Genomic DNA, 26,888 nt, shown 5'->3' with positions numbered 1-26,888 from the left:
ACTTCAGTGTTATGAATACATACTTGAAAAAAAGTAATAATAATCATGGTCAGGTGAAAATATTAATTGTACATTTTATATGTTGTGATTTTTGAATTGTCACTCTTACAGTTTCCTTGCTGAAAATAAATTCATATTTGGATATTGAAACAGTTCTGTGTAGGACAGGTATTGTCATATTACAGTGCCTCCTTCTTCTTAAACCTAGGAGACTTGGACCAGTGCAAATAGACTGAAAGCTTACCAGGCAATCATTTTACAAGGCATCACAGGGTTGTGGAGCCTTACCATTGCACAAGTATTTAACAGTTGCCACTGCTGGTTAGTTCTTCACTGCAGAGTTGTGCTTTTGGAAGGTGAGGGAGTAAGTATAATGTAGTATAAGCTGACTGCCTGATGACTGCATTTTACATAAGAGTGCAGTTAAAGTCACTGAGGATTGCTTTGTCCACTCCTCTGAGAATACATATAAAAATTGAAAAGGAAGAAGGACAAAGAGAGGTGCCCCAGAGGTTTTGAGCAGATGTGCCTTTTGACGCACCGTTTAGGAGTTCATGAAAAAGGCAGAAGTCAGTCTTCAAGATCAGTGAACCTCCTTAAAAGTTAAAGAGCTTACTGGTTTCTCAGGCTCATTTCTCATTGCTACTGGCTCCCTTAAGGAGTGTTGATCTACTTCTGTTGTTCCTTTTTCTACGTTCTTGAAGGATGTGAAGCTACTCAGATAGAGAGTAATATCTGAGGTTGAGTTGTTGATTAGCAATTGAACAGAATTTATAATTTGACCAGGTGTTAATTTGTTAAAATGTTCATACATAATGTAGGTTTAGAGGGACCTCAAATGGGATGTGCTACACAAAATTATATTCCAATAATTCTCCCAGTTGACTGCACCTTTTACTAACCTCTCATCTTTTGTCTTTCCGCTGGGCCCTGGTTATTTTGAAACTTTTGTGGGTATAACCAAAACTTTCCTTTTAATGGCAGTTTGTGTGCTTCGATGGAGAGAATATATACAATGCTCAGGTATATCCAGTGCCTGTGGCTCCTGTATAGTTTAATAAATAGGCATTGAGACCAATATATAACTATTCATCCCTGTCCATTGCTGTGGAATACACGGATGTACTGGTCTTGCTATTTTTGCAAATTACACCAGAACAGCTCGAAGTTTCAAAAAAGTGTAACATGGTCTGTTTGCGAAAGAGGGCTCCAGGGATGCTGTTTTGTTGACCACGTGGCATTGGCAGTTGGAGCACAGAGGTGGGATACAGACAGGTTTCAGTGGAACAAAGCTGAGTCACCCAGTTTAGTATCTGTCTGCTGTTTTTCTTTGGGTGCCATTCAGTATTTAGTGATTGAGTAAAACTGACTTCAGTTAAGAGGTCAGCCTCAAAACACACTAGTACAATAAATTGGTGTTTTTTAAGGTGTTCACATCACAAGTTTCATATGCATGTAAAGGTAAAAAGTGTTTTCATATAGGGTACTGGAACAAACCCAGGAACAGTTCCCAGGCTGCTCAGGTCAAAGGTCCCCCCTGCTCCCTGCCACCCAAGATGACCATTGTTTGGGTCCTGGAGGAGGAGAAGTCTGCAAGTAACAGTGGCTGGGACTGTCTGCCCAATTAATAATCATGGAAAAATGCAAATATAAAAAGAGGAATGGGTAGTGATCCTACTATTAAAGCATTAAATATTTTGTAGCATAAGAGCACTAAGTCAGACTTCACTAAAGCATTTGAAATTAGGACCTCTTAAAAAAAATACATCAGTTGGAGGGGAAAAAAAAAAAGCTTCAAAGCTGCTTTTTCTCCCTCTTGGAAACCTGCTGTTGTTAGGATAAAATGAATCGAGAAAAGAGAAAGGTTTGCCTTCTAATAAAGCATCTGTTGCCCACTTTGAACATTTCTTACTTCTTTGTGAGTGTGTCTCTTCAGTTATGGCGACTACTGACAATGAAGAACAGAGGTATAAAAAAAGACAATACCTGTTATATAGCCAATATTTCTGATTTCATGTCACTTTGAACAGAATCTTCATTTGACCACATGCTGTGTCCAAAAGGAATTTCTTTGTTGGCTGATCCAAAGATGCTGTAAGATGCTCAAAAAAGTAAACTGCAGGAATCTGTTCAATAGGAAAGATAAAAACAAATCCTACAATTCATTCAGTGCACTGCTATCACTTTTAACTTCAGCCTATTTTGGCATGCTGCATAAAAAAAATGAATTCAAATGCCTTGTGCTTTTTTCCCCCCTTTCTTTTAAGGCTGTTAATTCTGGTCATGGACTATAGATTTCCTTCATCTTGGAAATAAAAGGTAATAAAATAAACAACTACACACAGGTATGAAATGTGAGGAGAACACAAGTTGAACATACATTGCTGGATAGCTTAGAAACCTGTGGCCAGTTGTTATTGCCACAGCTTTAAGCTGCTGTAACCAAGCATTGTGAGGACTACTTTCCACAAAAGATTTTCAGCCTTTCACAGCAGGAAGTTCTCAGATTTGGCCGAGGTACTTACCTGAATGATTCAGCAAAATTTTGGCCAGACCTCAGACACTTTTTCTGCCTTCTGTGAATGCATATGATTTAAGGCCAAAATGGGAGGAGATGGCATTGTAAGGGCCATCATCTCCAACTGGTCAGCTCTTGTCCTACTTGCTATGGATAAAGTCAAGTCATGACCGGCCACCAATGTATTAAACATTTAAATCTCATTAAGTAATGAGATTTAATTTTAAAGTTTGACCTAATTCAGCTGAGTTTAATGGAAAAGAAAAGTCTTTAATTTTAATGAATAATTTTAAATTTTAATGAATATTAAGTTCTGCATAAACAAACATTTGGATCTTTGATTTACTGTAGATAAGGTTGCAAGGATGACTTCCTCAAATTCTTTCCTAGTTTCCTCATCTCTTAGAATTTGAAGAAAAAGAACTTGTAGGGCTGTGAGGTTGTTGTTGTTGTTGTTTTGTGTGTGTACGCTTAAAAATATGTATGCTTTTTCTGGTGAATTGCATTTCTCACCAATGGAAGAAGTGCACCCATGGGTCTGTGTGTGACTTGGTTCAAGGCTTGGAACCACTGTGCTCAAGAAGGATGATTTGAATTTCTCAGGTTTACTTAATGGCACAGATTTCCTGTATGCCTGAACTGTAAAGATGCTCTGAGATGTTCACACAGGGCAATAGTGAGAGTCTAAGGACATGGATGTAATTACTACAGTTGAGTTTTGTTATGGCTGCAGTCTGGTGCTATTATTCATGTGAATTGTTATAGCAGATTTTTAAAATATTGAGTCTGGTCTTTTAATACATCATTTAAAATGTTTTCAACATAAGAAGTCTTGCATAATTTTGGAAAGAATTAAGGCAGGTTGTGTAAAAATAACAGACACTTTATGGTATCTGTATGAAGCCTTATGGTGCTACAGAAAACAAGATAGGTATGTATTGTGCAAATGTTACAAATGGTGTTATGTAGACAGAAACTAAAGATTTTAACAGCAGTGTGGCTTATACCACGGTACAATACAAAAATTGCCATACAAAATCAGACATGCTATAAATCAAATTTAGTGTCAGAGACAGCTCAGAATTTTGCAAGAAATAGTCTTGTGACATGATCCTACTCTTTGAACTCAATAGGAAAGCACATTGATGTTAAAGGAGCAGGGCTGAGTCCTCACAGAATAACCTGTTCCCACAGAGAAATGTATATTTGTAACCCTTTCTTTATCCATGGCTGACTTATAAACAGACTGAGAAGTTGGATGTCTTTTAAAAATAATGTAATCTACTTATTTTATAATGGATGTTCTTGTAAACATCTGATTCCTTTTTCAATCTCATTCATTTCTCAGACTGAAATATGTCAATTCGCAGTGAGTTCCGTGGGTTTAATAACTCTTTAGTTAAATGTTTCTTTCGATTTTATGTTTATGCTTTGCCTTTTCTCATCATTTTTGTACATGTTATAAAAGGAACAAACAAGAACACTCAATCTATTATCAGTATCCTTCATTACAGCCAAGTAGCTTTTCAGGTCACCTCCTGTTTCCTTCCTAAAACAGGAGGATTTCTCAGAGTCCTAAGTAAGTTTACCTGAGAAAATACCCATGTCAGTTTGGAAAAAAAAAAAAAAAGAAAAAAATAATAAAAATTTTAATAAAAGGAGAGAGAAAAAGAATATAATAGTCTAAAAATAGTGTTCCTAGAAAATTCTCTATTCACTTAAATCCATTTTATGATTTCTCACCAAAAAGCTAAAATACTAACTAACTATGGAAGCTCTGGAGTTATGAAGGAGCGACGTATACACTTCAGATAGGTCTTTGAGAAAAGCCTATAAGATTCTTTGGAAAAAAAAAATGACACAAGCTTTGGAAACACAGGTCTGTGCATGGCAAGCAAGATGTGAAAATGAACTCTGCCCTCGTGTAAGCTTCTATAGTCTGGTATGGCAGAAGCATTCAGGTTCTGCCATGAAGCCAACCGGTTTTGCTCTGGGAAGGGTAAGGGTGGCAGGATTTGTGATGACAAATCATATTACTAACCAGATTTGAACGAGACTTTAACCAGCTAACTAGATTTGAACACAAGTCTCTTTCACTTTTATGTTCCATTTTAAGAGAGGGCACAACAGATGATACCATTTAATCATTTGCAACTTACCTCTAGGCTGGCTACCCTCTGTCTCATTTGAATTCCTTTATCCCCAGGCACTGCCAGCTTTCCTAAGGGGTTTACCCTTTGAATTATGCATTCCTTCTCTCAAGTCATCAATAATGTTACTCAGAGCAGCTGTATGTTCTGTAATTGACAAGTTATCTCTTCATGGCAAATAGTAGAGTCTGTGATCGAGTAAGCAGGTTCATAGATTCTCTTGATCAAAGCATCAGAATCTGATTATGTCTCTTATAAAGAGCTCCTTTGAAGTGGATCAGCACTCAGGTAATTCGGTTATCTGCTTTCTGGAGAATTCATCTTGAAAGGAGGTCATTTGTTCAGGTACAAAGAGGTGGAAGACACCGTTTCCATTATGACCCATCTGGTGACTTTATGTCAGCCTCAGTGGAAAAAAAAAGGAGTACATCAAGATTATTTGCTGTATCTGAGAGGTAAAGATGTGATTATTTTGGTTTATCCTGTAGATTCAATAGGAATGATAATTTATCTAAGTGGATCCTGTATTACATTCATCTACATCTGATCCTTGCAACACTTATTTTAAAAAGCAAAACAAACAAAAAACCCCAACAGTTTCCAAACTTATAATTAACCTGTAGTAGCGCTCTTCAGAATGTTACAAAACTTGTTTTTTTTACCTACATTTGCTTGTCAGCCAACTTATTAGCTCTTGTCCACCTCATAATTCTGGAGGGAAGTCCATTTTTCAAACCAGGCATCACACTTCATTTCTCTTTCCTTCTTCTTTTCAGCCTTCCATAGGGCTGGAAGTTTCTAAGGGATATCCAGAAACTCAAGAAATACTTCTTCACACTTTTTCTTTCCCATGAGTGTGTCACCATTTCTTGTTTAGTTGCTAAAGTAGATCAATGCTTCTTCTTAGGTACAAAAAGAACTTCAATGCGAAGAAACCAAAAGAACTGCCAAATAATATTTTAAAACTTAGAAATCCCAAGAAAAGCAATGGAAAAAAGAAAATGCATTGTTAATCTGAGCACTTCTAAACATTAGTATTATGCTATTCAGTTGCTTCTTAAACATGAACTTCTCAGCATCATTTATACTGTAGATACATATGAAGTTTGCAGCACAGTTCCCCAGTGGCATGGACAATCACAACACACAAGGCCTGTAGAAGATCCTTTTACCACTGAAATCTTTGTTCAGTTCTCATTTAAGGAGAAACGAGAGACCAAAGTCGTGCATAATTCCTCTATAGCATGTTCAATTTCATTCTAGGGCATCAGGAAGACTGTTGGGACTCCAAATGGATGGAAGAATTTCAGCTGTGGAGACAGTATAAAAAAGGGCTAAAACAAAATAATTAATTTGTTCTCTTTTCTTCTGCTCCACTACACCCCTGCTATAATCTTTCCTTTCTTCTTCACAATGGGTAGATCAGATACTAAAAGGACTTTTTGTCTCCAATGTGGGTCTGCTGGCTGTAGGATCTGACAAACATTGCCTTTGAAAACAACTATAAAAGTAACAGCCTCTTTCTGTGGCATGTGGAATATTTGAATGGAAAAGAAGGTCAGAAATCCTTTATTCTCTCTCTCTCTCTCTCTTTTTTTTTTTTTTTTTTTTTTTTTTTTTTTTTTTTTCCTCCCCTTGGATTTGCTTGGATGAATTTCATGGCCAAAATGATGCCCCAGTTCCTATCTCCATAACAGACGGAAACACAATGTGACAGGATCCAGCAGGGAGCTTGAAGCTAGGAGTTTCCACCTTGGTGTTTTATTTCCTGCCTTTCTTTAGCCGTCAGTATCATGTCTCCCTAGGGCAGAGAAGGGAAAGATGTGAAGGTATCATAACATTTATAAAGAAATTCTCTCTCACATTCTTTGTTATCACTGGGCATCAAGGAACATATGTCAGCATTTCTTCCTGAAGTGGTATACATGGTATATTTTTGTAGTTAGCTGGAATTATGTGGGGTTTCGCTTCAGATCTCCTACTGTTCTCTGCTCCTGGATGTTCAGCAGCCCTTGGTATATCTGTCCATGGGAGAGGACAAGGTGGTCTCAAGATTCTGTTTGTGAGAAATAACAAATCCTGCTGAGTATGTGTTTCTAGCCAGAAGGTAGAATAATAAAAATGGAAATAGCTTAGGGAAAATGAAAAATAGTCTTTGAGAGTTTTAAAGGGAGCACTCACCTTAGGACCATGTGGAATTTCTGAAAGAATTCTTTAAACCTCTCACTGTGAAGAAACGTCTTTTTTTGTGAAAAGAAAGGCAGTCCCACAAAAGTACAGTGAGGGTTTAATATCTTTTTCTTTCTTCTCTCTTCAGCTGGTGTCATATGTGTCTCCTCCTTGCTCTTTAGGCTTCTCCATGTTTGCCTACCTGAGGTCCCTTTGAGATACTTTCTGGGATATGAAACATTTCTCTGTATGCTTTTGATTGGGAACTTTCAAGTGGAGACAAAGACTTCTGCTCTGTCTGGTTGTTTTGTGTGTGTGTGGTTTTTTGTCCTTTTTTTTTTTTTTTTCTTTTCTCTGTACATTAGCTTTGTCTATTTTGTGTGATCTATGAGACTAGCCCAAAGTAATTAAGACTTCCATAACCTTCTGTAATTTCAGAATCTTCCATGTACACATATATATACAAATATTTTGTGTTAAATATTTCTGAAATTGTGAAATCAGGATATCCATGTGCAATCTTAATTGAATGCTTCTGTACATCCCCTGGATCTGCTCTGTACCCATCTCACCTGCTCTACACAGATTCAGCTGTGTGAACCTGGGCAAGAAGATAAAATTTAATTGGGCTATGTCTTTCTGTTCTGCAAACTTAGCCAGCCAGGGCTGGCTCTTCCAAGATGTCTCTAAACCATCAACTGCAGTAGGATCCTAGTCTTGGTTATGATTCCTAGATGCTGGCATGTTATCATTAATTATAATAATGAATTTAAATATTAGTCAGTGATGTGCATTTTATTAGTATAATTGAATTGAATGCTCTTCTCTATGAGGCAGTTATACAGTGTGGGAACAGCATGAAACCATGTAAAGTATTTTGAAGGGGAAAGCTATAATCGAGGGAAGAAAAAAAAAAAAAAGCTGTTTCTTTGCTTCTGCTGAGGGAGTGAAGTCCATTTAGTACAATAATTGTGGTAGTTGCATTACAGTTTGTCTGCCACCATGGAGTTATTCCACTGCAAGCCATGAAGCATTGCTAAGATGTAGATGTGTGAATGCAGGAGCAATAGCCAAGCAATGAGGAAGTTAAGTGGATGAGACTGTTGGGATGAAAATGGAAATCATTAAATGTAGGTGTCAGGATTTTGACGTGTGACTGTGACTTTAGGCAGTTTTGCAATTGATACTGAAAAGAGTGGGGGGAAAAAAAAAAAAAAAGAAACTTCCTGTTAAAAGAAAAAGTTTTCAAACTTTGTAGACAAGAATATAAGCCATTCAAACAAATGACTGCAAACAATACTACGGCTCTGTATGTTGTATTTTCTGAATAAAGAAGGTTTGTAGTGGTGCAGCAGTGCTGTGGCAGCACCTGCTCTGACTGGCTGGGGATGCCTGGAGCCCAGCTGGGCTAAGGCAGCTCCCTTCCATGTCCGTGGGGCTCGAGCCTGTGGGCTGGAAGCCTGCCTGGTGGGAGAAGGGAATGGCCATTTAATGCTCTTCTCCTCTCCTGTCTCTGTCTCTTTGTACATGCCACTCACTGTATCATACACAAACTTGGAGTCATTAGTGGACTGCCTGCTGTAGAGATCTCTGGGCTTTACACAATCTGGCAGTCTCTCTGTCACTGAAAAGGAGATTTGAATCAAATCGTAGAAGAGAAGAAGAAAAATTTCTCTTACGAGAGCTGTCACCTTGCTTTTAAAGATGGCTGGGATTTGAGGTGAAAAAAGTATTCAGAAAGAATTCATCTCCATAATCCAGAAACTTTTTCTAGCTTGAAATATTTTATCATTGTATAGAGAGTTTTCTTTTGTCTGCTTGATCTCTGTGACCTTATGTGCAACTTTGTGTGCTGTAATGTGAAGGGCACGTCTTAATCTGTCCCATACACAGGAGATGGTAGCCCCCGACTATAATAACCCCTACGAGCTTCTGAAAGCATAATGCTATGTTGACACTAATTATGGATACTATAAATATCTGCCAGTTTCCTGGTAAAGATTGAATCTTGGGTTTTCCAGAAGAAATGGAGCTTCAGATCTGATAGGAACAGAGCTGCGGTATGTCCCTGTTCTGTGTTCCATTTAAATATAATTACAGTAAAGAACTCCTAATTATCTGGACCTCAGCACTGTGGCTGGACTACAGTAAAGAGTTGTATCTCCACTGGGGTGAAATGTGCTTGTTTTTCCCTAAGAATTGTTGCCAATATCATGTCTACACCTGCTCCTTGTGAACACACGAGTCTTCTTGTGATGTTGTTTCATCACACTGGAATTGCTGTACTTTCTTCTTTCCTTTGTCTCTCTTTATATGAAGACAAAAAGACAAACCAAAATAAACTGGGCTCTGGTGCTAGGCTGTACTGCTACCAGCCTGTCTGACCCCACCTAACTTGGTTTCTTGCGCTTTTTGAAAATCTCTGCAGTATCAATGGCAGGATATTTTTCTTGATATGAAAACATGTCCAGTAGCTTGGTCAGGACCTTGTCGGTCACCTCACTGCCAAGTGACATCTGAAACAAGGCCATGATCTTGTCTTCCTCTTGTGAATATTCTGTACTTAATGTGCTTTTACTTCTTAAAACTTCAGTTGCTTTCTAGAATTACAAACTACAGGACTTTTCCAACCCAAATTGTTTCATTTCAAGATCAAGTTGTCTACTCACTGATAAAGCATCCCTTGTGTCCTTCTGAAAACGTCAGGCTCTAAAAGGTGGAGGAAACAAAAACTTGAGTGTGACAGCACTTCCACCCAGGCTATATGATTAACACGCTGGGGTGGATTCTCAGCTGTGCTGAGTTTGGCCTTCGTGAAGCGGAGCAGAGCCAGAGGGAGGGGTGGCACCAAGCCACCTTCCAATTCCTTTGATCCCCGGCCAGCAAGGGGCAGGGCTGGCTGGCTGCGTGCTTCAGAGCAACCTGAGAGGTGTTGGAAGCAAAGGGGCTTTAACAAGGCAGGGGTTGCTAACCCGGGCTGCTGCCCTGGGCTGGCTGCAGTGGTATCCTGGGCATTGCTCTCCTCTGCTCCGCAGCAGAGCTTCTGACCCTATTGCTTGTCACCAGGAATCCTAACGGCATATTTGTAGCTACTGCTTTTAGTATTGAAAAAGCAGCCGAAGTCAAAGACAAAAGTATTGCCCGTTACACTTACATACACTTACAGATAGCAGGAAGTACCTCTTTCACCAGTACATTAATTTTCTTTCAGAGCAAAACCACTTTCAATTATTCATCTTGATTTCAATGTCTGGATCCATTCTACTGAATGTTACTATTCATCTTTAATAAGTGTCTTATTTTTTTAAATCCCACTTACAATCAGGTGTTTATCATTACAGGTATTTGAGGAAATGGCACTTGCATTTTTGGAAAATGTTTGCATCTTTGAAAAGCACGTATTTGCTGGTTTTTAGGATGAAATATATTTTTGGAGTGAAATTCTTGCACTCGTTTTTTAAATCTATAAAATGTTACTTCTCCAGCAGGGTTTAATTTTTGTGGTAGTTTTGTAATTCTCTTAATTCTGAGAAAAATGTTTTCATCATTAATAGTGTTTGTAGACCACATTCTCACAAACTTATTGAGATTAATGTGTTAATGACAAAAATATCCTTTAGACCCTTCTATGCAATTTTTTATTTGAAATTTTCAAATTATTCCATTGAAATTTTTGTTTTAAGAGGCAAGAGGTATTTAAAATGGAAGGCTCACTACTTCTTGCTACTGGAGTGCTCTTTGAACTAAGTTGGCTGGATATTTTCCCTTTGGAGGAGACCTTCATGGAAGGAGGGACAGATGATCTTGTGTATCTGTCCAGTGTGTGGTTTCTGAAACATCTGGTGCTGGCTCTGTTGGAGACAGGAGTGAGGGGATGGGGAATGGGGAGGAAGCATTCTTCTGGAAAAATCACTTTTTCTGTTTTATTTATTTTAAAATCTTACTCTGAATTTCTTCAGATGGCTCTACGGCTGAACTTCTTTCTCTCCATTTGACATTAGTGGTTCTTCTATCCACAGAACATGTAAAGTGTAAAATAAAATAAAGTATTTTTTTTTTAATAAAGCTATATTGTACACTGTTCCTGAAATAATACTGTTCAGTGATCAAGTTAGCAAAGTCTGCATCTTAGTACAAATCCATCATTCACTTTCACACTTGTAAATTGTGACTGCATTACCCTGCAGCTTTAATGTTCCATTATCCTACCTATTTTTCAGAGCTTACTGAAGGAAAAAAATCATTTCTTTGAAGGTCAAATAAATAAATAAATATGTAATATATCTATATTTAATAGGGACACTTGATTAAAACTTTGATCTTAAATATTTGTTCAGCTTTGATATTTCATTAATAATTTTCAAGGTTTTGTGTTTTGTTTTGAAAAGCTAAGTGCCTTTTGTAAAATGCTTTTATTTCATGGGAGGCCATCAGCACACCTTTAAAGGACCATGTAAAGTTCTTGCTGTAAGACCAGTTTTGTTCAGACAACGCTTCATGAAGTGTGAATGTCTGATGCCTATGTACTATGTCTGTGTATGTCTGAGTGTGCTGCACGATATTCTGCCACCCTGAGCAGTGCACAAAATGCTTCTCCCACCCCAGGCCGTATTGGGTGGTGTAATGGCATGGCCTTTCTTTCTCTTGTTAGTCCTAAACCACTAAAAAACAGTGATTGTGGTTCAGATTTGAAATGTTTTGGTTTTTACTTCACCTGGGGAAAAAAAAAAAAAAAAGCTGTGCACTTTCCTCATGCTTTTTTAATTGCTAAGTCTAACAGGAAAAAGAACAATAAAAAATAGGCTAAATAAAAGCAAAAACACAACTCTCTCCAAATATATGAAAAGCTATGTGAAGAAGCATGAGTTCTTTGGAGCAGGGCCATCAAATTTGGCAGGAGCAAGGATATCTTCAGATATAACTTTTTCTGTGCTTATGAAAAACAAATTATTAACAACTGAAAAAAAAAAATATATAAGCCAAATTCTCATCTGTTTGTTCCCTAAATGGTGCAGTTTTAGGGGACTGAGTTTTGAAAGCATCTTTGGAAGCTTGGAGAGGAAAGGCAGCAGAGCTCTAGAAATATATGGGTAAAAGCAGGAAGCTGAGATTCAGAGCAGCATTTTCGAGGGAGGAGATGGGGTTCAAAGGAGGAGTATAGGCTGCAGACAGGCAAGACAGATGATTTCCTGGACAAGTTTTATCAAGGTGGAGAGGGAGATGGTTCTCTGGGAGGTGTCAGAGTGTGTTCTCAAGGCAGCGACATCCACTGCATTGCTGAAAGCCCTTTCACGCCTTTTCCTCTTCATGTCCATCACTGTTTTAGGAATATCTCCTCCTTGGTGACTCTTTTCCTATTGATGTCAGCGGACAAAAATTCATCCTCTGATCTTATCATCTTCCAGTAGAAAAACATAAAGGTCCTTATCCTGATACCAGATTTGAGGGTAATCAGTACTTAGCAGAATCAGGGCCTTAAGAAATTACTTCTCACAGTTGTGGTAAAGCTGACCTAGAGCATTTCAGAAAGAAAGTCTTTTCTGTGAGATATTAAGCTAACAAGATGTGTTAAACTCATGTGTCACACTTTGAAAGCTTGAGAGTTTAGAAGTGGGAATTCCACTAAATTCACAAGAAAGATGAAAAAGGAGAGAAGAAATGGGGGAACAAGAGGGGAAGAAAAACATAAGGTAGTTTTGCCTAATCCTTTGTGACCAGGCAGACTCAGAAGGCTACAGCCTGTCAAACTGATAGAAACAGCTGAAGAGATGGCAGCAGATATTTTACTCAACTGTGTAAGGTTTCAAAAACTGGAAAAATAATGAAATGTTTCATTTTAAAAATTTCTGGAGCTCATCTTCTATCAGTTAGCTTCCTGTGCATAAACCAAAAGCCTGTTTTCTCTTGAATGCTTTCTCTAATGTGTCTTTAACTCCTAAGTCTGTATCTATAAATATCATTGCAATATAAAATTGATTTATCAATAAGTAGCTGTGTGCTACTTGGCATTTCTCATGTATTACAAAAATGTAATTACCTTATCTTTGAGCAAATTCCATATCCAAGTGAAACTTGGACAGCAGAATGAATATTGTCTATATATTCTGTATTAGGTATTGTGGGTGGATATTTATTCAGTATGGTTATATATTATCTATCTACCTACCTACAATCTTTTGGAAGAGCACCTTAGAGAATAGTAACAGTAGGTGGACCGCAGCGGGATGAAGCTGTGTGGAGCCTGTAGAGAAACACAGACTGCTCAAGTGTCATTTGCTCATGTATGGTGTGGCACTGCTCTCTTCCTGCTACAGCACGGTGCAGCAAATTGGTGCACAGAAGCAAGGCCACGCTGTCCTGGCCACGTGCATGCCAGCAGCATCCCTGTTCTTTGCATCCTCCCTAGCAGGGGGGAATGCTCCTCGCATGGCCAAGCCCACCACCATGTGTCTGCTAGGTGAGTCAGTACATCGGGATCACACTAACAGGAAAGTGCTGAAAAGTAATGATATTTTAAATAAATAACATTAGAACTTTTATTTTCTGGTTTGTGGGCTTGTAGGGTATATTGGAGTGACCTTTCTTAGAAACCACATGGCTAGATACTTTCCCTCTCTTATGATTCTTGCATTATTAACTGGCTCCAGATGTTGCAACTGTAAGAAATAAGCACTGGGAGAGTTGTAATTGTGTCTTCGTGTAGCAACATTGGGAAGAGTGATCAAGTGGCTCATAGTTGCTCCTTCCCCAAGAGGCAACGTTAAAGGCAATTAGGTGTAGCTGAGCAGATAAATATTTGAGATATAAAATGTGGCCATGGAGGATAATGAAAGATAGTACGGGGTTTCTGTGAGACCACTAACTACAGAAGGTTCATCAGATTAAACAGGAGTAGGAGAGAAGTAGGTATCTCACTTTTTTTTTTTTTTCTGCTTCAACACCATGTGCAGAGGTGCTTTACAGGAGTCATTACTGAATACATCTTTGAAAGGCCAAAGTTTACTGTAAAAAGAAGAAACTTGTCTCTAGAAGAATTTGCACATCAGTAAAAAAAAAATAAAGTTCAAACTTTGGATGTTCTTTATGTGGGATCTGAGGTGTTTTATCTGTAAGAAAGTGCCTTGTGCTGAGGAATATGAGCTCTTCTGAGGCATGTGAATAGGAATACTTGCACGGAAATATTTAAATCATATAAGTTTTCAAAAAAAGATATTAAAGTGATGGATTCTCCAAAAAGCATTCCCTTTGGGAAAATGTGTCATAGTATATATTCTTCTCCATAAATTGTACTGCCTTGTGGTTTAGAAAAACTTCAGGGAAATTGGATATTGGAACTGGGTTTGCTTACTTGAGTGTGAGAAATACTGATTTAATAGCAAATTTCAAGACATTATGTAAGAAGTATGAGGAAATCAATATACCAGATCATAGACGTACTGTATTTGTGCATTTAATGCTTCCTTTTGGACTTGCTTGTTAATACGGCTAGGTTTTATCTGATTACCACATCAACATTAGAGAACATGCTCTGGCTTATATACATTGAACTCTTCTTTTGTTAATGTGTAGGGTATCCACTAATTCCATGCAAACTGTATTTCAAATGCCAATCCCTCCAGATTCTGGGAAGGATAGTTGTTCTCACTAACATGCTGGCATAGCTGTACTTGGAGAGATTATGATGCAAGAAACAGATGAATTGCAGTGAATTCAAGTAACAATATCAGGTTGGGCTGGGGCTTAGATTTTTTTTCTCTTTGCCAGGAGAGCAAAACTACATTTATTTTCAGGCAATTTAGCAATTGCTCCAACAAGGCTGGATAAGATTTCTGAGGGCTGCAATCTTCATATGCAAGGTGTGCAAAGGAGGAAAGGAGGCACTGCAGGAGCAAGGGGAAGCACCAGGCAAGTGACTGCAAGCGATGTGCACGCACGTCCTTTGCTCCCACCATGATCCCCCATAGCCCTGGCCCCCAGCCCTGCACCAAGGCTGCCAGCTGTGCTGCCCCGTGAGTTATGCACTGTTTATATGCTATGAAAAGCAACTTCCAGTTAAGGCTGTGCTGACACCACCTAACTCATACTTGCTGAATCTGGGGCACATTATGCACAGGTCTCTGAGATGAAAGGCCAGCCGTGAACTAGCCGTTCTCCTATCAAATCCTTTCAGTCAGTCAAGCACTAATGAGAAACACTAAGGAATATATTTCCAGCTCTTCTCTGGATTTGGCCAACTTCTAAAACTAGGCTAATTGTCTACACGTGTTTTGTTCAGTTGAAACTCTGTCAAGAAAACAGCCTATCTGGCTTGGTTTAAAAGTTAGTTCTGATCCTGTAAAGCATGTAACTCTAGTGTAAACTGTAGGTTAAATTCCATTGATATTTTAGGTTCATATTCTACGACACTGCACAAAGGAAAACTCAGCCATTTCATTCAGTCCTAGAACCCGTTAGTTTAACAAAGTGTTCTTGAAAGAAACAGTTCATTTGCTAGCTGAGTAAACAACTTATTGATACTTCTATTGTTTTAAGAACACAGCCTGCGAATAAGCAGGCAGAGTTGGCAACTAATACTTCTGTAGGTAAAAATGACATCTGCCTACCTGCATAGTTTTTGATTTTTTTTAATACCCTTTAGAAAATTTGCAAGAAAAAGGGTATGTTTTGTTAACAGCAATTATTAAATCTTTCCAACCATTAGGAAAAAGGCTTGTTTTTAATATGCATCATGTTGTATTATTAGTCAGTGTTACTTCAGCAACAAGAAACAAGTTCCTAAAATGAGTGCAGGCTTATCTTATTCATCATCACAAATTGAAGTCATGACTTATTCTGCCTACATTACCATTTGATTGGTAAAGATAAGATTTAACTTAGATTCTGGTAGTTTGTTTGCTTTTGATTAATTATTTGTATTGTCCAAAGTGAATAAAAGCAAGAGAGATGTGTTTAACTACTATTCAAATTGGACATTAGCCAGTCTGGTTTTGCTTGTTGGATAGCCTGTGATATATTTGATGCTTTTTTGTTGTCCATAGTTTTCATGAACATTAAGGTTGTATTTTGCCTACTGGGACTGAAGTTTTGGAGGGGAGTAAAACAGTCTGTTCCTTGCTACTTGCTTTAAAGAAGAAAGCTACATGGAGGCTCTGGTATTTTTGGTAGGCACATGTGGAAAAAACATGTGTTGTGCTATGACTGATCTAGCAGATTGTTTAGCTATATATCGTGGTATGCCATTTGGGGGAGCAATCTGAAGTATGAAACAATCTCAAGTGCATGTGAAAGTTCTCTGAAGCAAAAGAAGCTTTATGTATGCAAATGCTCTACTAACATGCCCAGTGTGTAATTATGCAGACAATTGAATGCATTTCTATAATGCACCATTTTTATGTTTAATCCAGCCCATTCTGCTATATCCATAAGAACATATGGATAAAAAATATATATATTGGTCATTTGCCAGATAACATAAATGATGAAATTACTAATATACTCCAAGTAGATGGAGCATCACAACAGGGTTGCATAGTGCTGTAGCAACGTGATGTATTGTATGCCTAGTGGCCTTCAATTATTCTCACTTAATTATATACTGGAAATTCTTGGGATAAATGAGATAACCAGAAGGTGTTTGGCATAAATGCAATATGTATTTATTTTTTACATTAGTTATCTTTTGAATGTAACTTTATCAAACAGCTCCACAGGGTAAAATTAGTTGTTGAAGATGTAAGAATGTGTTCTGTACTTGTATAACCAGTTCTGCTTTTTTTTTTTTTTTTTTTTTTCTTTTTTTTTTTCTTTTTTTTTTTCTTCCCAGGCTGTGCATCAGTACTTCAGGTGTCTTCATGACTCAAAGTACCTCAAACATCAGTGCATCTTAAACTATCCTTTGGGCATGGTGACACACAATGTTCTGGGCCACCTGGAAACAGAAGCATTACAAAGCAGCAGCAACCATCTATTACATCAGTGAACTGCAACAAGAAAAGGTAGGAGGAAATTACTTTATGGGACAGAGAACTTAAGAAGCAAGTTTCTGGACTTGTTTCTATGCTATGTAAATAGAGAGAAAGTGGAGCACACACACACCTCCATGGCTGCTACATTAACATAAATATAAAGGAGGCACTAATACCATGAAATGATGTTGGTAAGTAGATTTTTAATGTGTCACATTACCCAAAGTATTTGTTATCTTCAGTGGAAGTTAAATAGTTAGATATCATTTCTATATAGATGGAGAACTAAAACTGTCTGTCTTCTGTAGGGTGCTACTTTAGCAGCTTTTTCGAGGAGTGATTTGCTTGCTGTTGTCTTGTGGTGAGAGTCACTGGTTACATTAAGTTCTCTAATGATAAGTTTTTGCTGAAGCAGCCTGTACTAGTTCTGTGCACTATTGTGATGTTCATTAATACTGGAGAATCTGTGATTGGTAACACTGGGAAAGAAGTAGTCCTGTTTACAAAGGAAGCAACTGAAGCACAGGCCAAATCTTGCCTGAAGTTGCTTAGTAGCAATGCTAGGAAGCAGACTGATGACTCTTGACTGTTATTTCAACAAATTGCAGAAGTTGCTACTGTGCATCCCTTTTCCTTATACACCCCTTTTTCCTTATGCAACTTGACTGTGAATATGGAGGTTGCTGTAAAGATTGTCTAACCTGTGGAGATTTGCAAAAACAATTTGTCATATCTGACTGATATGACTGAATATGACATATTCTGCTTGTATGGATTTGATAGATCTTATCAGAGATGCTCAGTGTGTCTATGAATGTCCTGGTTGTTTTTTTATTCCATTAGGCCAGCGTGTGGGCCCCAGAGATGTGGAGTAGTTAAGTGATGAATATTTGAGCACCTAAATATTAATTTAGGAACAAAAAGATGGGTCAGTTTCAATAGAAAGTATTATTTTTTAATAAAAATCCTGTTTTTCTGTGAAAAAAAAAGAGTTCATTTTGAAGAGATAACAGCTTAACTGAACTAAAATCATCTCCCAGAGGAATGCAGGAAGCATTTGCAACGAGTGACCATTTACAAATGTTGTGAACTCTTTTCTCTGAACATGATTTCCAAAGTTCAAAGGAAGAATGCCCTGTTCTGGGGGTGAGTGTATATTGCAGTCCTTAGTGTTGCTGTTAATGTGGAAGATTGGGAAGAACTGGGAATGCAAGTTTGTTTGCATTATTCAGTGTAAAGCCATCTGTTTTTTGCTTTAATGTGAGAGGTAAAACTTGAGCAAACAGGCACACCAGCATCACTACTCTAACAAAAGTCTGTGATTTCTAAAGGGTATCAATTTCTTTTTAATACTTCCAGCAAACCAGCCAGCCTCCTCTGTCCAACTTTGGGCTCAAGACTTTTGAGCATTTCTTTTAAGGCCGTGTTATGAACTGCTGAAACGTAGGGGTTTATCATAGAAACCCCAGCGCAAGCTGAGCTCTGACCATAGTACAATTTAAATTATTTATGCACAACGCTGTGTTCAAACCATGTGCACATTTGTCCTTGTCAGTCAACAAGTGTTCTATTAATCAAACAGGAACCCTGGCGCGTTCATTACAAAAGTAAGAACATTGAATTTGGGATGGTATTTTTAGTGGTTTTGACAGACAGCGATTATTAAGCTGTCACTCCCTCTTTTCTGCCAACTCCACTATCTTCCTCCCCTTCTTCTGCAATGCATTGTCATTTTATTATTAAGAGCACACTAATAGTTAAACAACAGGAACCCTAAACCCCTGACTCGTTCCCTGACATGACAGGTTATTTTTTCCCTCTATTCCCTGTCCAAGAACCCCTGCTGCTCTTCCCAGCATGCAGTGCTGTGTGACCCTTAACATCTGGCAGTGATTAATTGTCTTAGTGTCATAGCGATCGCCTTCCTCCCTCTGATCCTCACTTACTTTGTTCTCCCTTTTAAAGCCAGTGTGCTGGAACCTTTTCTTCCCACTTTTAAATCTGTCCAGTATCCAGGATACTGCGTGTGTCTACTGCGATACAACTTGAAAGAAACCGAAACAGTCAGTTATCTGGCCCCGAAAGTCTGGTCATGGATTCAGAGGGCTTTCTGTTCACTGAAGGGGTGTGCTTGAAAAACAGCACTAACTAGAATGACACAGATCTTGTTGAACTTGATCCGGATCTCGGGTCCCTTCTAAGCAAACAATGCAATTATGGTAAACACCATTTTCAGCAGACACAAGCGGTATTGTGTAGAAGGCTGTTGGCTGGAGCTTACATAACGTTACATAGATTAAGGACCTGACACCCCCTGACAGCAGCTGCCCTTTGTGCTCAGCTCTGCCCGCGTTACCACGCTGCTGCGAAGGTCTGAGCCCTGGCCGGGCTGAGCTGTGCTCCCACAACTCCCACCGAGTTAGGCAGGGCTCCCCCGCAGGTACTGATGGCTGCTGCAGGAGCTTCAGCCCTGGGGTGCCCTGGGGTGCGAGCTGACAGGGAGCAAAATTCTTTGCAAGTGAATTAGATTGCTTGAGTGGAGGCTGGGGGTTCCTCGTACCACTTAAAATGCTTTCAAAACAGCAATGCAAGTGGAAGAGGAGAAGGCTGTACCGCTAAGGTGAATGTCAGGTGTGTTTGCTCTACACCCAAACCTCAGGGGCCTTCCCGTGTGATTTTCAAGAGTCACTTTAATTCCTGCCTCAGTTTCTTAAATGGGAAAATAACAACAGTAACAGCTTTGAGGCAGTGGACACGATTAATATTTGTAGAGAACTTTATTTTTCCTGTATGAAGTATTGCTAGGCAAGTACGTTTATCTGTGTGTTAAAGAGCTGCAGCCCAGCATGGGGAGCTGTGTCAGAGGGAGGAAGGAGGCCATGTTGTGCAAAAGCCTTGTGACATTGCTTAGGCTCAGGATGCCTGTGATCTCGTTGCAGTTTGGCAACTTGCTCGGGTAAATTCCTAACTGCTCTAAACTTCCATTTCCTTGCATGCAAATGGAGGATGAACTAACAGTCTTCTGTTTAATAATAACAATAAAGAAAACCCCTCCAAGACTGGAAGATGAAAGGTAGTAAGAAGCAATTGTTTTAAATCCGGGTTGAATAGCAGAATACATGCACTGAACTTAAACTACTGTTGCATTTACATTTTAAGCAAAATATCTGAAAGGCAGTTTCTCCTTCACTTACCTACTGAATGCTGAGTTCAGAGCTCACTGTCTCCCATGACAGACACTCCTGATAAATAGGTGTCTCCTGAGCACTATCGTGTTCTAGCTCTTCATGTATTTCAAATAACTATCAGGCCATTTATTTTCTATTTCAAACCCAAATAGTAAAATGGAGTGCATGGCCTTTTCCAGTTGCTAAGCAACGCTCCGTACCCTGCATCCTGCATTTTGCTGTGCCATTTGGCAATTCGCACAAGATCGTGTTTGTTCATTTCCAGTCTAGTAACATTGGTTGCTATATTTCAAGTGCCAGTATAGATCAAAGTATTTCCTAGAAGGATAAACATGTTAACTGGCAGAGGGTGAATGATTAACATCAAGCGCAAGCCTTTTAGTATAAAGGACTTGGCATGTCATCCTTTGGCAAAGCTATTCAAGCGAATGCCATCTATACCTAGCAGATGTGCCACTGAGGAGTTATCCACTCCTTTCCCAAGTGCTGCTCTCAGTGCTGGTGGGACTGAATAAGGATGAGAGCCGCAACTGAGCCAAATGCTGTTGTCAGCTGTGGTAGTGTATCAGGAGATCTCTGCCGATTTCACTTCAGTTTTGCATCCGTATAACTGGTGGTAGAATTATATTAAACTCCTGTTTTCTCTTCCTCTGCCCTTTATGAACACTTACATATGAACCAGAATCTATTGTTTGACTATTTAATGTCACTTGAAAATAGTAAGAAAAACAGTAAGTGTATGCCTAATGAAAGCTATTAGTAGGGAGCACTCATGCCTTGCAATAAGGCAGGATGTAGCTGGCTTTTGCTGTGGTCTCTCCGTTAGCAGAATTCGCCTAAAAAGTGCATGTGATGGGAATCTCCTAGTTAGCATGCAATTAGGAGATGAAGGGAGGGTTGACAGAGTGTTAATTGGGAAATACTTTTTAAAATACATAAGAAGGACAGTTTTTAAAAGCTGAAGATAATCTGTATTTCTCCCCTCATGTCTGTTTTGTTATCATTAGTTACTCATAGATTTGCGGGGCATCTTTAATTTGAGACTCCTGTCAGATTCTCAGTGGCATGTAATGGACTGAACTAAATGTCAGATACTGACAAACATCATCAAAAGTTCTAGTAAATAACAAATGGTGTGGTGCAGTGGTAAGCTTGACAAGGGGTGCAAAAACTTTGACTCAGCTACAATATTCCAAACCCTATGGAAAAGCTGAGGGGAATTTAAAAGAAATCATTGTTCCTGTTGTGGAATGCTACAGGTTAGGTCCAAGAAGTGAACATTTCCCATTGCATCCTCTAAAATTAGTGGATTACCTGCGTGATTTTTATAGAACAGTATTGGCTTATCCATGCATCATTGGGAATACATTTTATAGACTTTCTCAAGATGAAAATATACCTGCCAGCAGTACTGGTGGGACTGTAAGTGCTAGAAGTTGTTTGTTAATTGAAGACATGAGCATGGTACTCTCTTGTTCATGGGGTCATCATTATCTGAACCTGATAGTGTGGCCAAAGCCAGACAGGGGATAAAGCCACTCGTACCTTTTCCCCTTGATCATATACCCTATCTCAGGCAGGGCAGTGAAGGGGAGGATGAGGAGGGAGGTGAGGCAGATTGGCCTTGTGTGATCAAAGAGCAAAGGCAAGAGGCAGTTTGTTTACACTGCCAGAAATGTGTAGAGCTGGGGAGAATCAGCCCGCCCGTTTCATGGCAAATAATCAGTTTCCTATTTTCTATGACAACCATTAATGTACTACAGTTAGCTGCAGGCCTATCAGTAAGGCTATTTGCTGTGACTGCTTTGCTGTTTGCCCCCGCAGAGGTGAGGATCCTCCAGCAAAAGTCTGTAACAGTCAGTGGAGCAATACTCGCTCCTGTCTGTGAGACAGGAGCCAGAGCAGCCTCCGCTCATTATCCCATAGCGGTATTGGCAGACACTTCTAACTGATCTAGAAATACATTAAAGAAGCTCTTTCTCACACACGCACAGCAGGAATGCACATAAGTCAAAGGATGGTATTTTAAAATTGACATGTACTATCTCTAACTTGTATTCCCTGTTGTTCAGTTCACTTTTTCTTAATATTGGAATCATTACACTGCTTGAAGTCCCTTAAGAATCAGTGAATTATTTAAAGTTTATGGCTCTCTTTTGCTTTTAAGGTTAAAAATTTCTACTGAACTGACTAGATCCTTTAGCCAAGCCGTGATGCTGAAGTAGTATGAAGTTAGCACAGCATTCCAGTAACACCCTAAAAGCCATGTTTCTTAAATCAGCTTTAATTTCTAAGCTGCTAAAATGTTGATTTGGGAGCTCATTAGTTGTTTTGCAGAGTGGAGTGTGTGGTATTTAGAGTAGGGCTATCATAATTGGGGTTAAAAATAAAATTAAATGTCACAGCAAAAACATTGTTAAAAATTTAAAGCGTTTGATATAACTAATGGAGCAAAGAAAGCTGGTTTGTGTACTTGTGGCCCAGGCTTGTGCAAGTATCTAATGCTGATCGCACAGTAAGTGTCTGTAAAGTAGTGTCAGCTTTTCAACCCAGCACTTGTTTCTGAGGGTATCTCACACTCCAGTGGGATCACCGTGGAAGATGAGCAGAACGGGGAGTCACACCAGCTGCTCTTCATGCTGCTTTGGGACTCCAGTTTAGGTGCTTTTGGTGTGTGCCTCTCTGTCTTTGCTAAGTAGAAAAGTTTTGCTCTTAACATTTGCCACTGCAACCTGTGTTTGCCACTGCCCACCTAAACCAGCCCTAAGCAGATGACACCAGTAGCTTTTTAGTGTCAACTGGTGGTTTCCCATGGCAGACACCCAGGGGTGAGGAAGCAGTGAGCTGCACTTTGGGGCAGGTGTTGGGAGCCCTGCACTGTTCCCATCAGGGGACAGGATGTGGGGAACAGTGGGGTCTTCACAGAGCTGCCCCCCACAACATGGGTGCACCAGCAGCCCCAAGGTTGTTTGTAAGATAAATCAAAACAGCCCATCACTTTCTCTGCTCCCCTCAAAAAGCTTGCTGCTGTCCCTGATGACACCTGAGCAAAGCCCATTGGGGAGATCTTCCTACAGAGAGAACAAGGCTAAAAAAAAAATAAAGATTTAGATGTGTCCCTGCCCCAGGCGGGTGCTTTGTGAGCACGCTCGACCAGCGCCATGGCCACATGTGCCTGTCCTGAGCTGCGTGGGTGTTGCTTTGGCAGACAGGAGGCAACTTCTGCTGGGAGCAGCTGCTGCTGTCTGCAGCTGGGGGTGTGACTGCAAAGGCACTTGGGCATCCTCGGGCTTGGAGGGCAGGGCTGCAGCCAGCATGGAGCTGCAGGCAGTGCTCCTACCTCCGAGCTCGGGTTGTCATACTGGCTGAGGATTATGGAAACCAAATAGAGAAGCTCTTGAATTACAGCTTGAGAAGAGAGCATCTTGGGGTAACACCCACTGTAGCTCAGGCATTGGATTTTAAAGAAATTCGGAATTTGTTACTTCCTTATTTCTCTATATGGGAGATGGGAGTAAAGGCTTGAGGGGAACAAACAAACATACAACAAAAACAGATTATTGGCTTCCCTGAGGAGGCAAACACTGACAGCTCCACACACACAATTTAACAGTGTTGGGGCAAGCCAGCATGGTTGCAGAGCTGAACGGCCACCTTACACAGATTGTTTCCAAGGGACAGAGAGATCTGTTTTTACATCCCATAGGAAGTGAGTGATTTTCAGTGCTTACAGTAACAAAGAATTTCTCAGAATGGAAAATTTTAAGAATTTTCTGTGTTTGGATATCTCCATACAAAGTATCTTGCATACTCAAATATCAATTCTGATATTCCATAGTAAATTCTCATTTGGAATGAAGCCTATCATATAAAAATCTTTCTTCATAGTGTCTGTATCAACTTTGAATGTTATTTAGGAAAATCTCACTCAAAAAAAACAAACCACCAGCTTTCAATCAAAATCATTTTTAATGAATAAAGCATTGCAATTAATAAATATTTTAATATATATATATATAAATGAAAATTCTAGATTAGCACTACACCTTACTGGTATTTTCAGTTAAAATAGTCTAAATTACATTTTTAGGTTTAAATTACAGGTTTAGGTTTGCAAAAAAAAAATCTATAATTTTCAAAAAATCAAAGTATATTTTCACTTTAAAAGAAAATCATACTGTTTTCTTTAACAAATTAAAAGTTAAATCAATTTAATCTCAGGTTGAATGAAACCTATTTCTGATAAATCTTCTACTTTTTCTGGAGTGTTAGGAAAATGAAAAGTAAGTTATTAATTCAACTCTATTCAGGACATTCTACCTTGTACCAAAATGTTCCTACAATTGTTCAAGTATGAGGAAAACAGATCAGGCACAGACCACTGATGGTGCTGCCAAGTGAGGTGACATTGACATTCCAAACAGTTAGATTTAGTAATATTGCTGGGCACACTATGATTATCCTAACTCCTGAGAATTTTCAAGATTTAATATTTTTCCTGGAGCTTGGATGAAAAGCCAATCTAAATATTATTCAAATGTAAAATCTAGTAATTTGGACTGAGTCTATTGAGACATTCCAGTTTCATTTCAAGACTTTCAATGTTATAAATTCAGTTAAAAACACTTTTTTGAACATCTGAATGAAAAAGGGAACTTTCTCATTTGACAATATGTTCTTTAGATTTCAAAACCTCTCTTCTCTTTTCCCTCCCTGTTTGAACAGAAATTATTTTAAAACCAAGTTCCTTTGAGCTTTTGAATTTTTCATGAATTGGCATTTTCATGTGAAAATGCATTGTGGAAAAAAATAATCCTGGCCATCTCTGTTTAAAATCTGCATGCAATTTAAAATATAATTATCAGTAGTTGGGTGTACTTGGAATAAGATCTCAAACTCACATAGAAATCAAAGTACAGGTAGGAACAGATAGCAGAGAGAAAATCATGGTGAAGGAAAAAGATTGTGCTGAAGGAGATAAAAATCTGCAGGAAAGATAACTATTGCTGGCTGCTTTGTTCTTTTTTCTTTTTCTTTCTTTTCCTTTTTTTTTTTTTTTTCCCTTTCCTTGCTATGTCTTTCTATTAATGCCTGAAAGATATTGTATGACCAGTTAATTCTCAGATTCAGTCAATCACTGGCTGAATTAATTATCCTTCCAGGAAGCTTGATATTTGATGAAGAGTGAATTTAGTCCTTTAATTTGCTGCATTACAAATTGTCAGGTAACTTCCTAAAGCCATATTCTGATCTCAGTTGCATCAAAATAAAGAGTATAACCCCCTTCACTTTGCAGGATCAACACCAAATATATATATTTCTTAATTAAGAACAGAATCTAACCCTTCATTATCTTCCTTCCTGTATGCCTTAGTCTACGCTGGAAGGAGAGCAAGTGGTGGGATGGCAGCGATGCCCAAGATAACCCAGAGCCGGGTTTTCGCTGGATTTCTGTAGTCCGTTGCGTTTGAGAAATCTCTCCTACTTAACCAGGCATGGGGTTCAGCCAGATGCCAGCAGCGTGGCCACGGCTCCGCTCAAAGCCCAGCAGGCCCCAGAAAATGCTGTTGACTGCTCCAGGGGCTTCCTGCCTGGGGCTCCTGGAAACTGTGCTCAGAGAGCACCCACAGATTAAATCGACACTGGTGGTTTGACAAATGACCGCTGTCATACATCTGGCATCCCTGTGATGCTGCCCAAGTATTTCAGGCTGTACCCAGCCCATTAACGTCTATGGAGACTAGCTTGGTAGCCTTAGTGAGAAAAGCTGGGGTGTAGCCCACCTTGATATTCTTAGAAATCATAAACGTTCATGCGTAAATGCACGGTTTGTATCCCCTCCATAACCTTACCAGCAAGAGAAGGAAAACATCTACCCCTTGGCAAGAGTCCCCGGTGTACTCAGGGCTGTTGGCCGCAGTTGTGTATTTATGAATTCTAACAACTCCATCGTGAATGTTGTCACCAGATACCTGGGCTGTAGCCACAAGAACTACATTTCCAAATGTTTAAGCATGGTTTGCTCTTAGGAACATGCTCTCCACTCTATTATTTAGTTACTATAAACAGTGACTTATGTGATTTTTTTATTATTATTATTTTTTATTTACTCCCTAATCTTTCTAGTCAAGGATGAAATATGTATGACATTACTTCCAGACTTCTTGTGTTTTGTGTGTTTTGATACTATAGAGATGGCTTTGTCTTTTTTCTAAGACCTTATGTCCTCAGATACAGAGCAGAGAGAGACAGCAGAGAGACCACCACCATTGGAGTTTGTACAGAATGTGCATCTGGCATTTCGAAAATGTTGTTTGGCCTCCTGGAGAGAAGCAGTATAGTTTTTCATCTGGAAAGTATTCAAAGGGTATTTGGTGGGAAGGAAATTTGTAGCTGTGTAATACAATTATGTAGACAAAGGTTGCATCCAAAGTGGGGTTACAGTCTGTGGGAGAGGAAAGCAGGATAAGAGAAAATAGTGATTAACTATTTTGTTGTAAAGGGTTCTGAGAGAGTTGAAAGGATATATGGGATCTGCTCCAGGCCACAGGGACTGCAACAGAGTAGTAGGAGCAGAACATCCCAAAGTGGGAACAGGGGGAAGAACCTTTCTCTAAATCACATAGATATTTCCAGTACAATGTTGCTAATTAGGAAATAAGGGACAAGCCCAGTTTTTGGCCTAAAGTACTCTTTTAGAAGTGTATATAAATAAACAAATACAATTTAAATTTCAAGTAGGTGTTAAAAATGTAGTTCTGAATGAGAGCTATGAAGCAGAAAAGGGCAGATACCTGGAATATTTTATTCCTTGGCTATAATTCTGCTTTGCAAATGTCACTGAGAAATATTTGACCAGTCTTGTTTCCTTCAACTATGGGGAAAGTTCTGATTATTC

General features: G+C 39.0%; 1 protein-coding gene across 1 annotated transcript in view; it reads left to right on the top strand.

Moving 5' to 3' along the window:
- Window positions 1-26,888, top strand: part of NKD1 (NKD inhibitor of WNT signaling pathway 1) — a 276,856-nt gene that overhangs the window by 81,280 nt on the left and 168,688 nt on the right. Inside the window, exon 2 of the mRNA XM_084533966.1 lies at window positions 16,661-16,832. Within this exon, the coding sequence (XP_084390092.1) occupies window positions 16,752-16,832 (81 nt within the window). The 5' untranslated portion in view covers window positions 16,661-16,751. The remainder of the gene's footprint in view (window positions 1-16,660; window positions 16,833-26,888) is intronic.

The sequence above is a fragment of the Aythya ferina genome, assembly GCF_964211825.1.
Source record: "Aythya ferina genome assembly, chromosome: 12".
NCBI classification, from domain to species: domain Eukaryota; kingdom Metazoa; phylum Chordata; class Aves; order Anseriformes; family Anatidae; genus Aythya; species Aythya ferina.
This window is presented reverse-complemented; position numbering and strand designations above follow the sequence as displayed.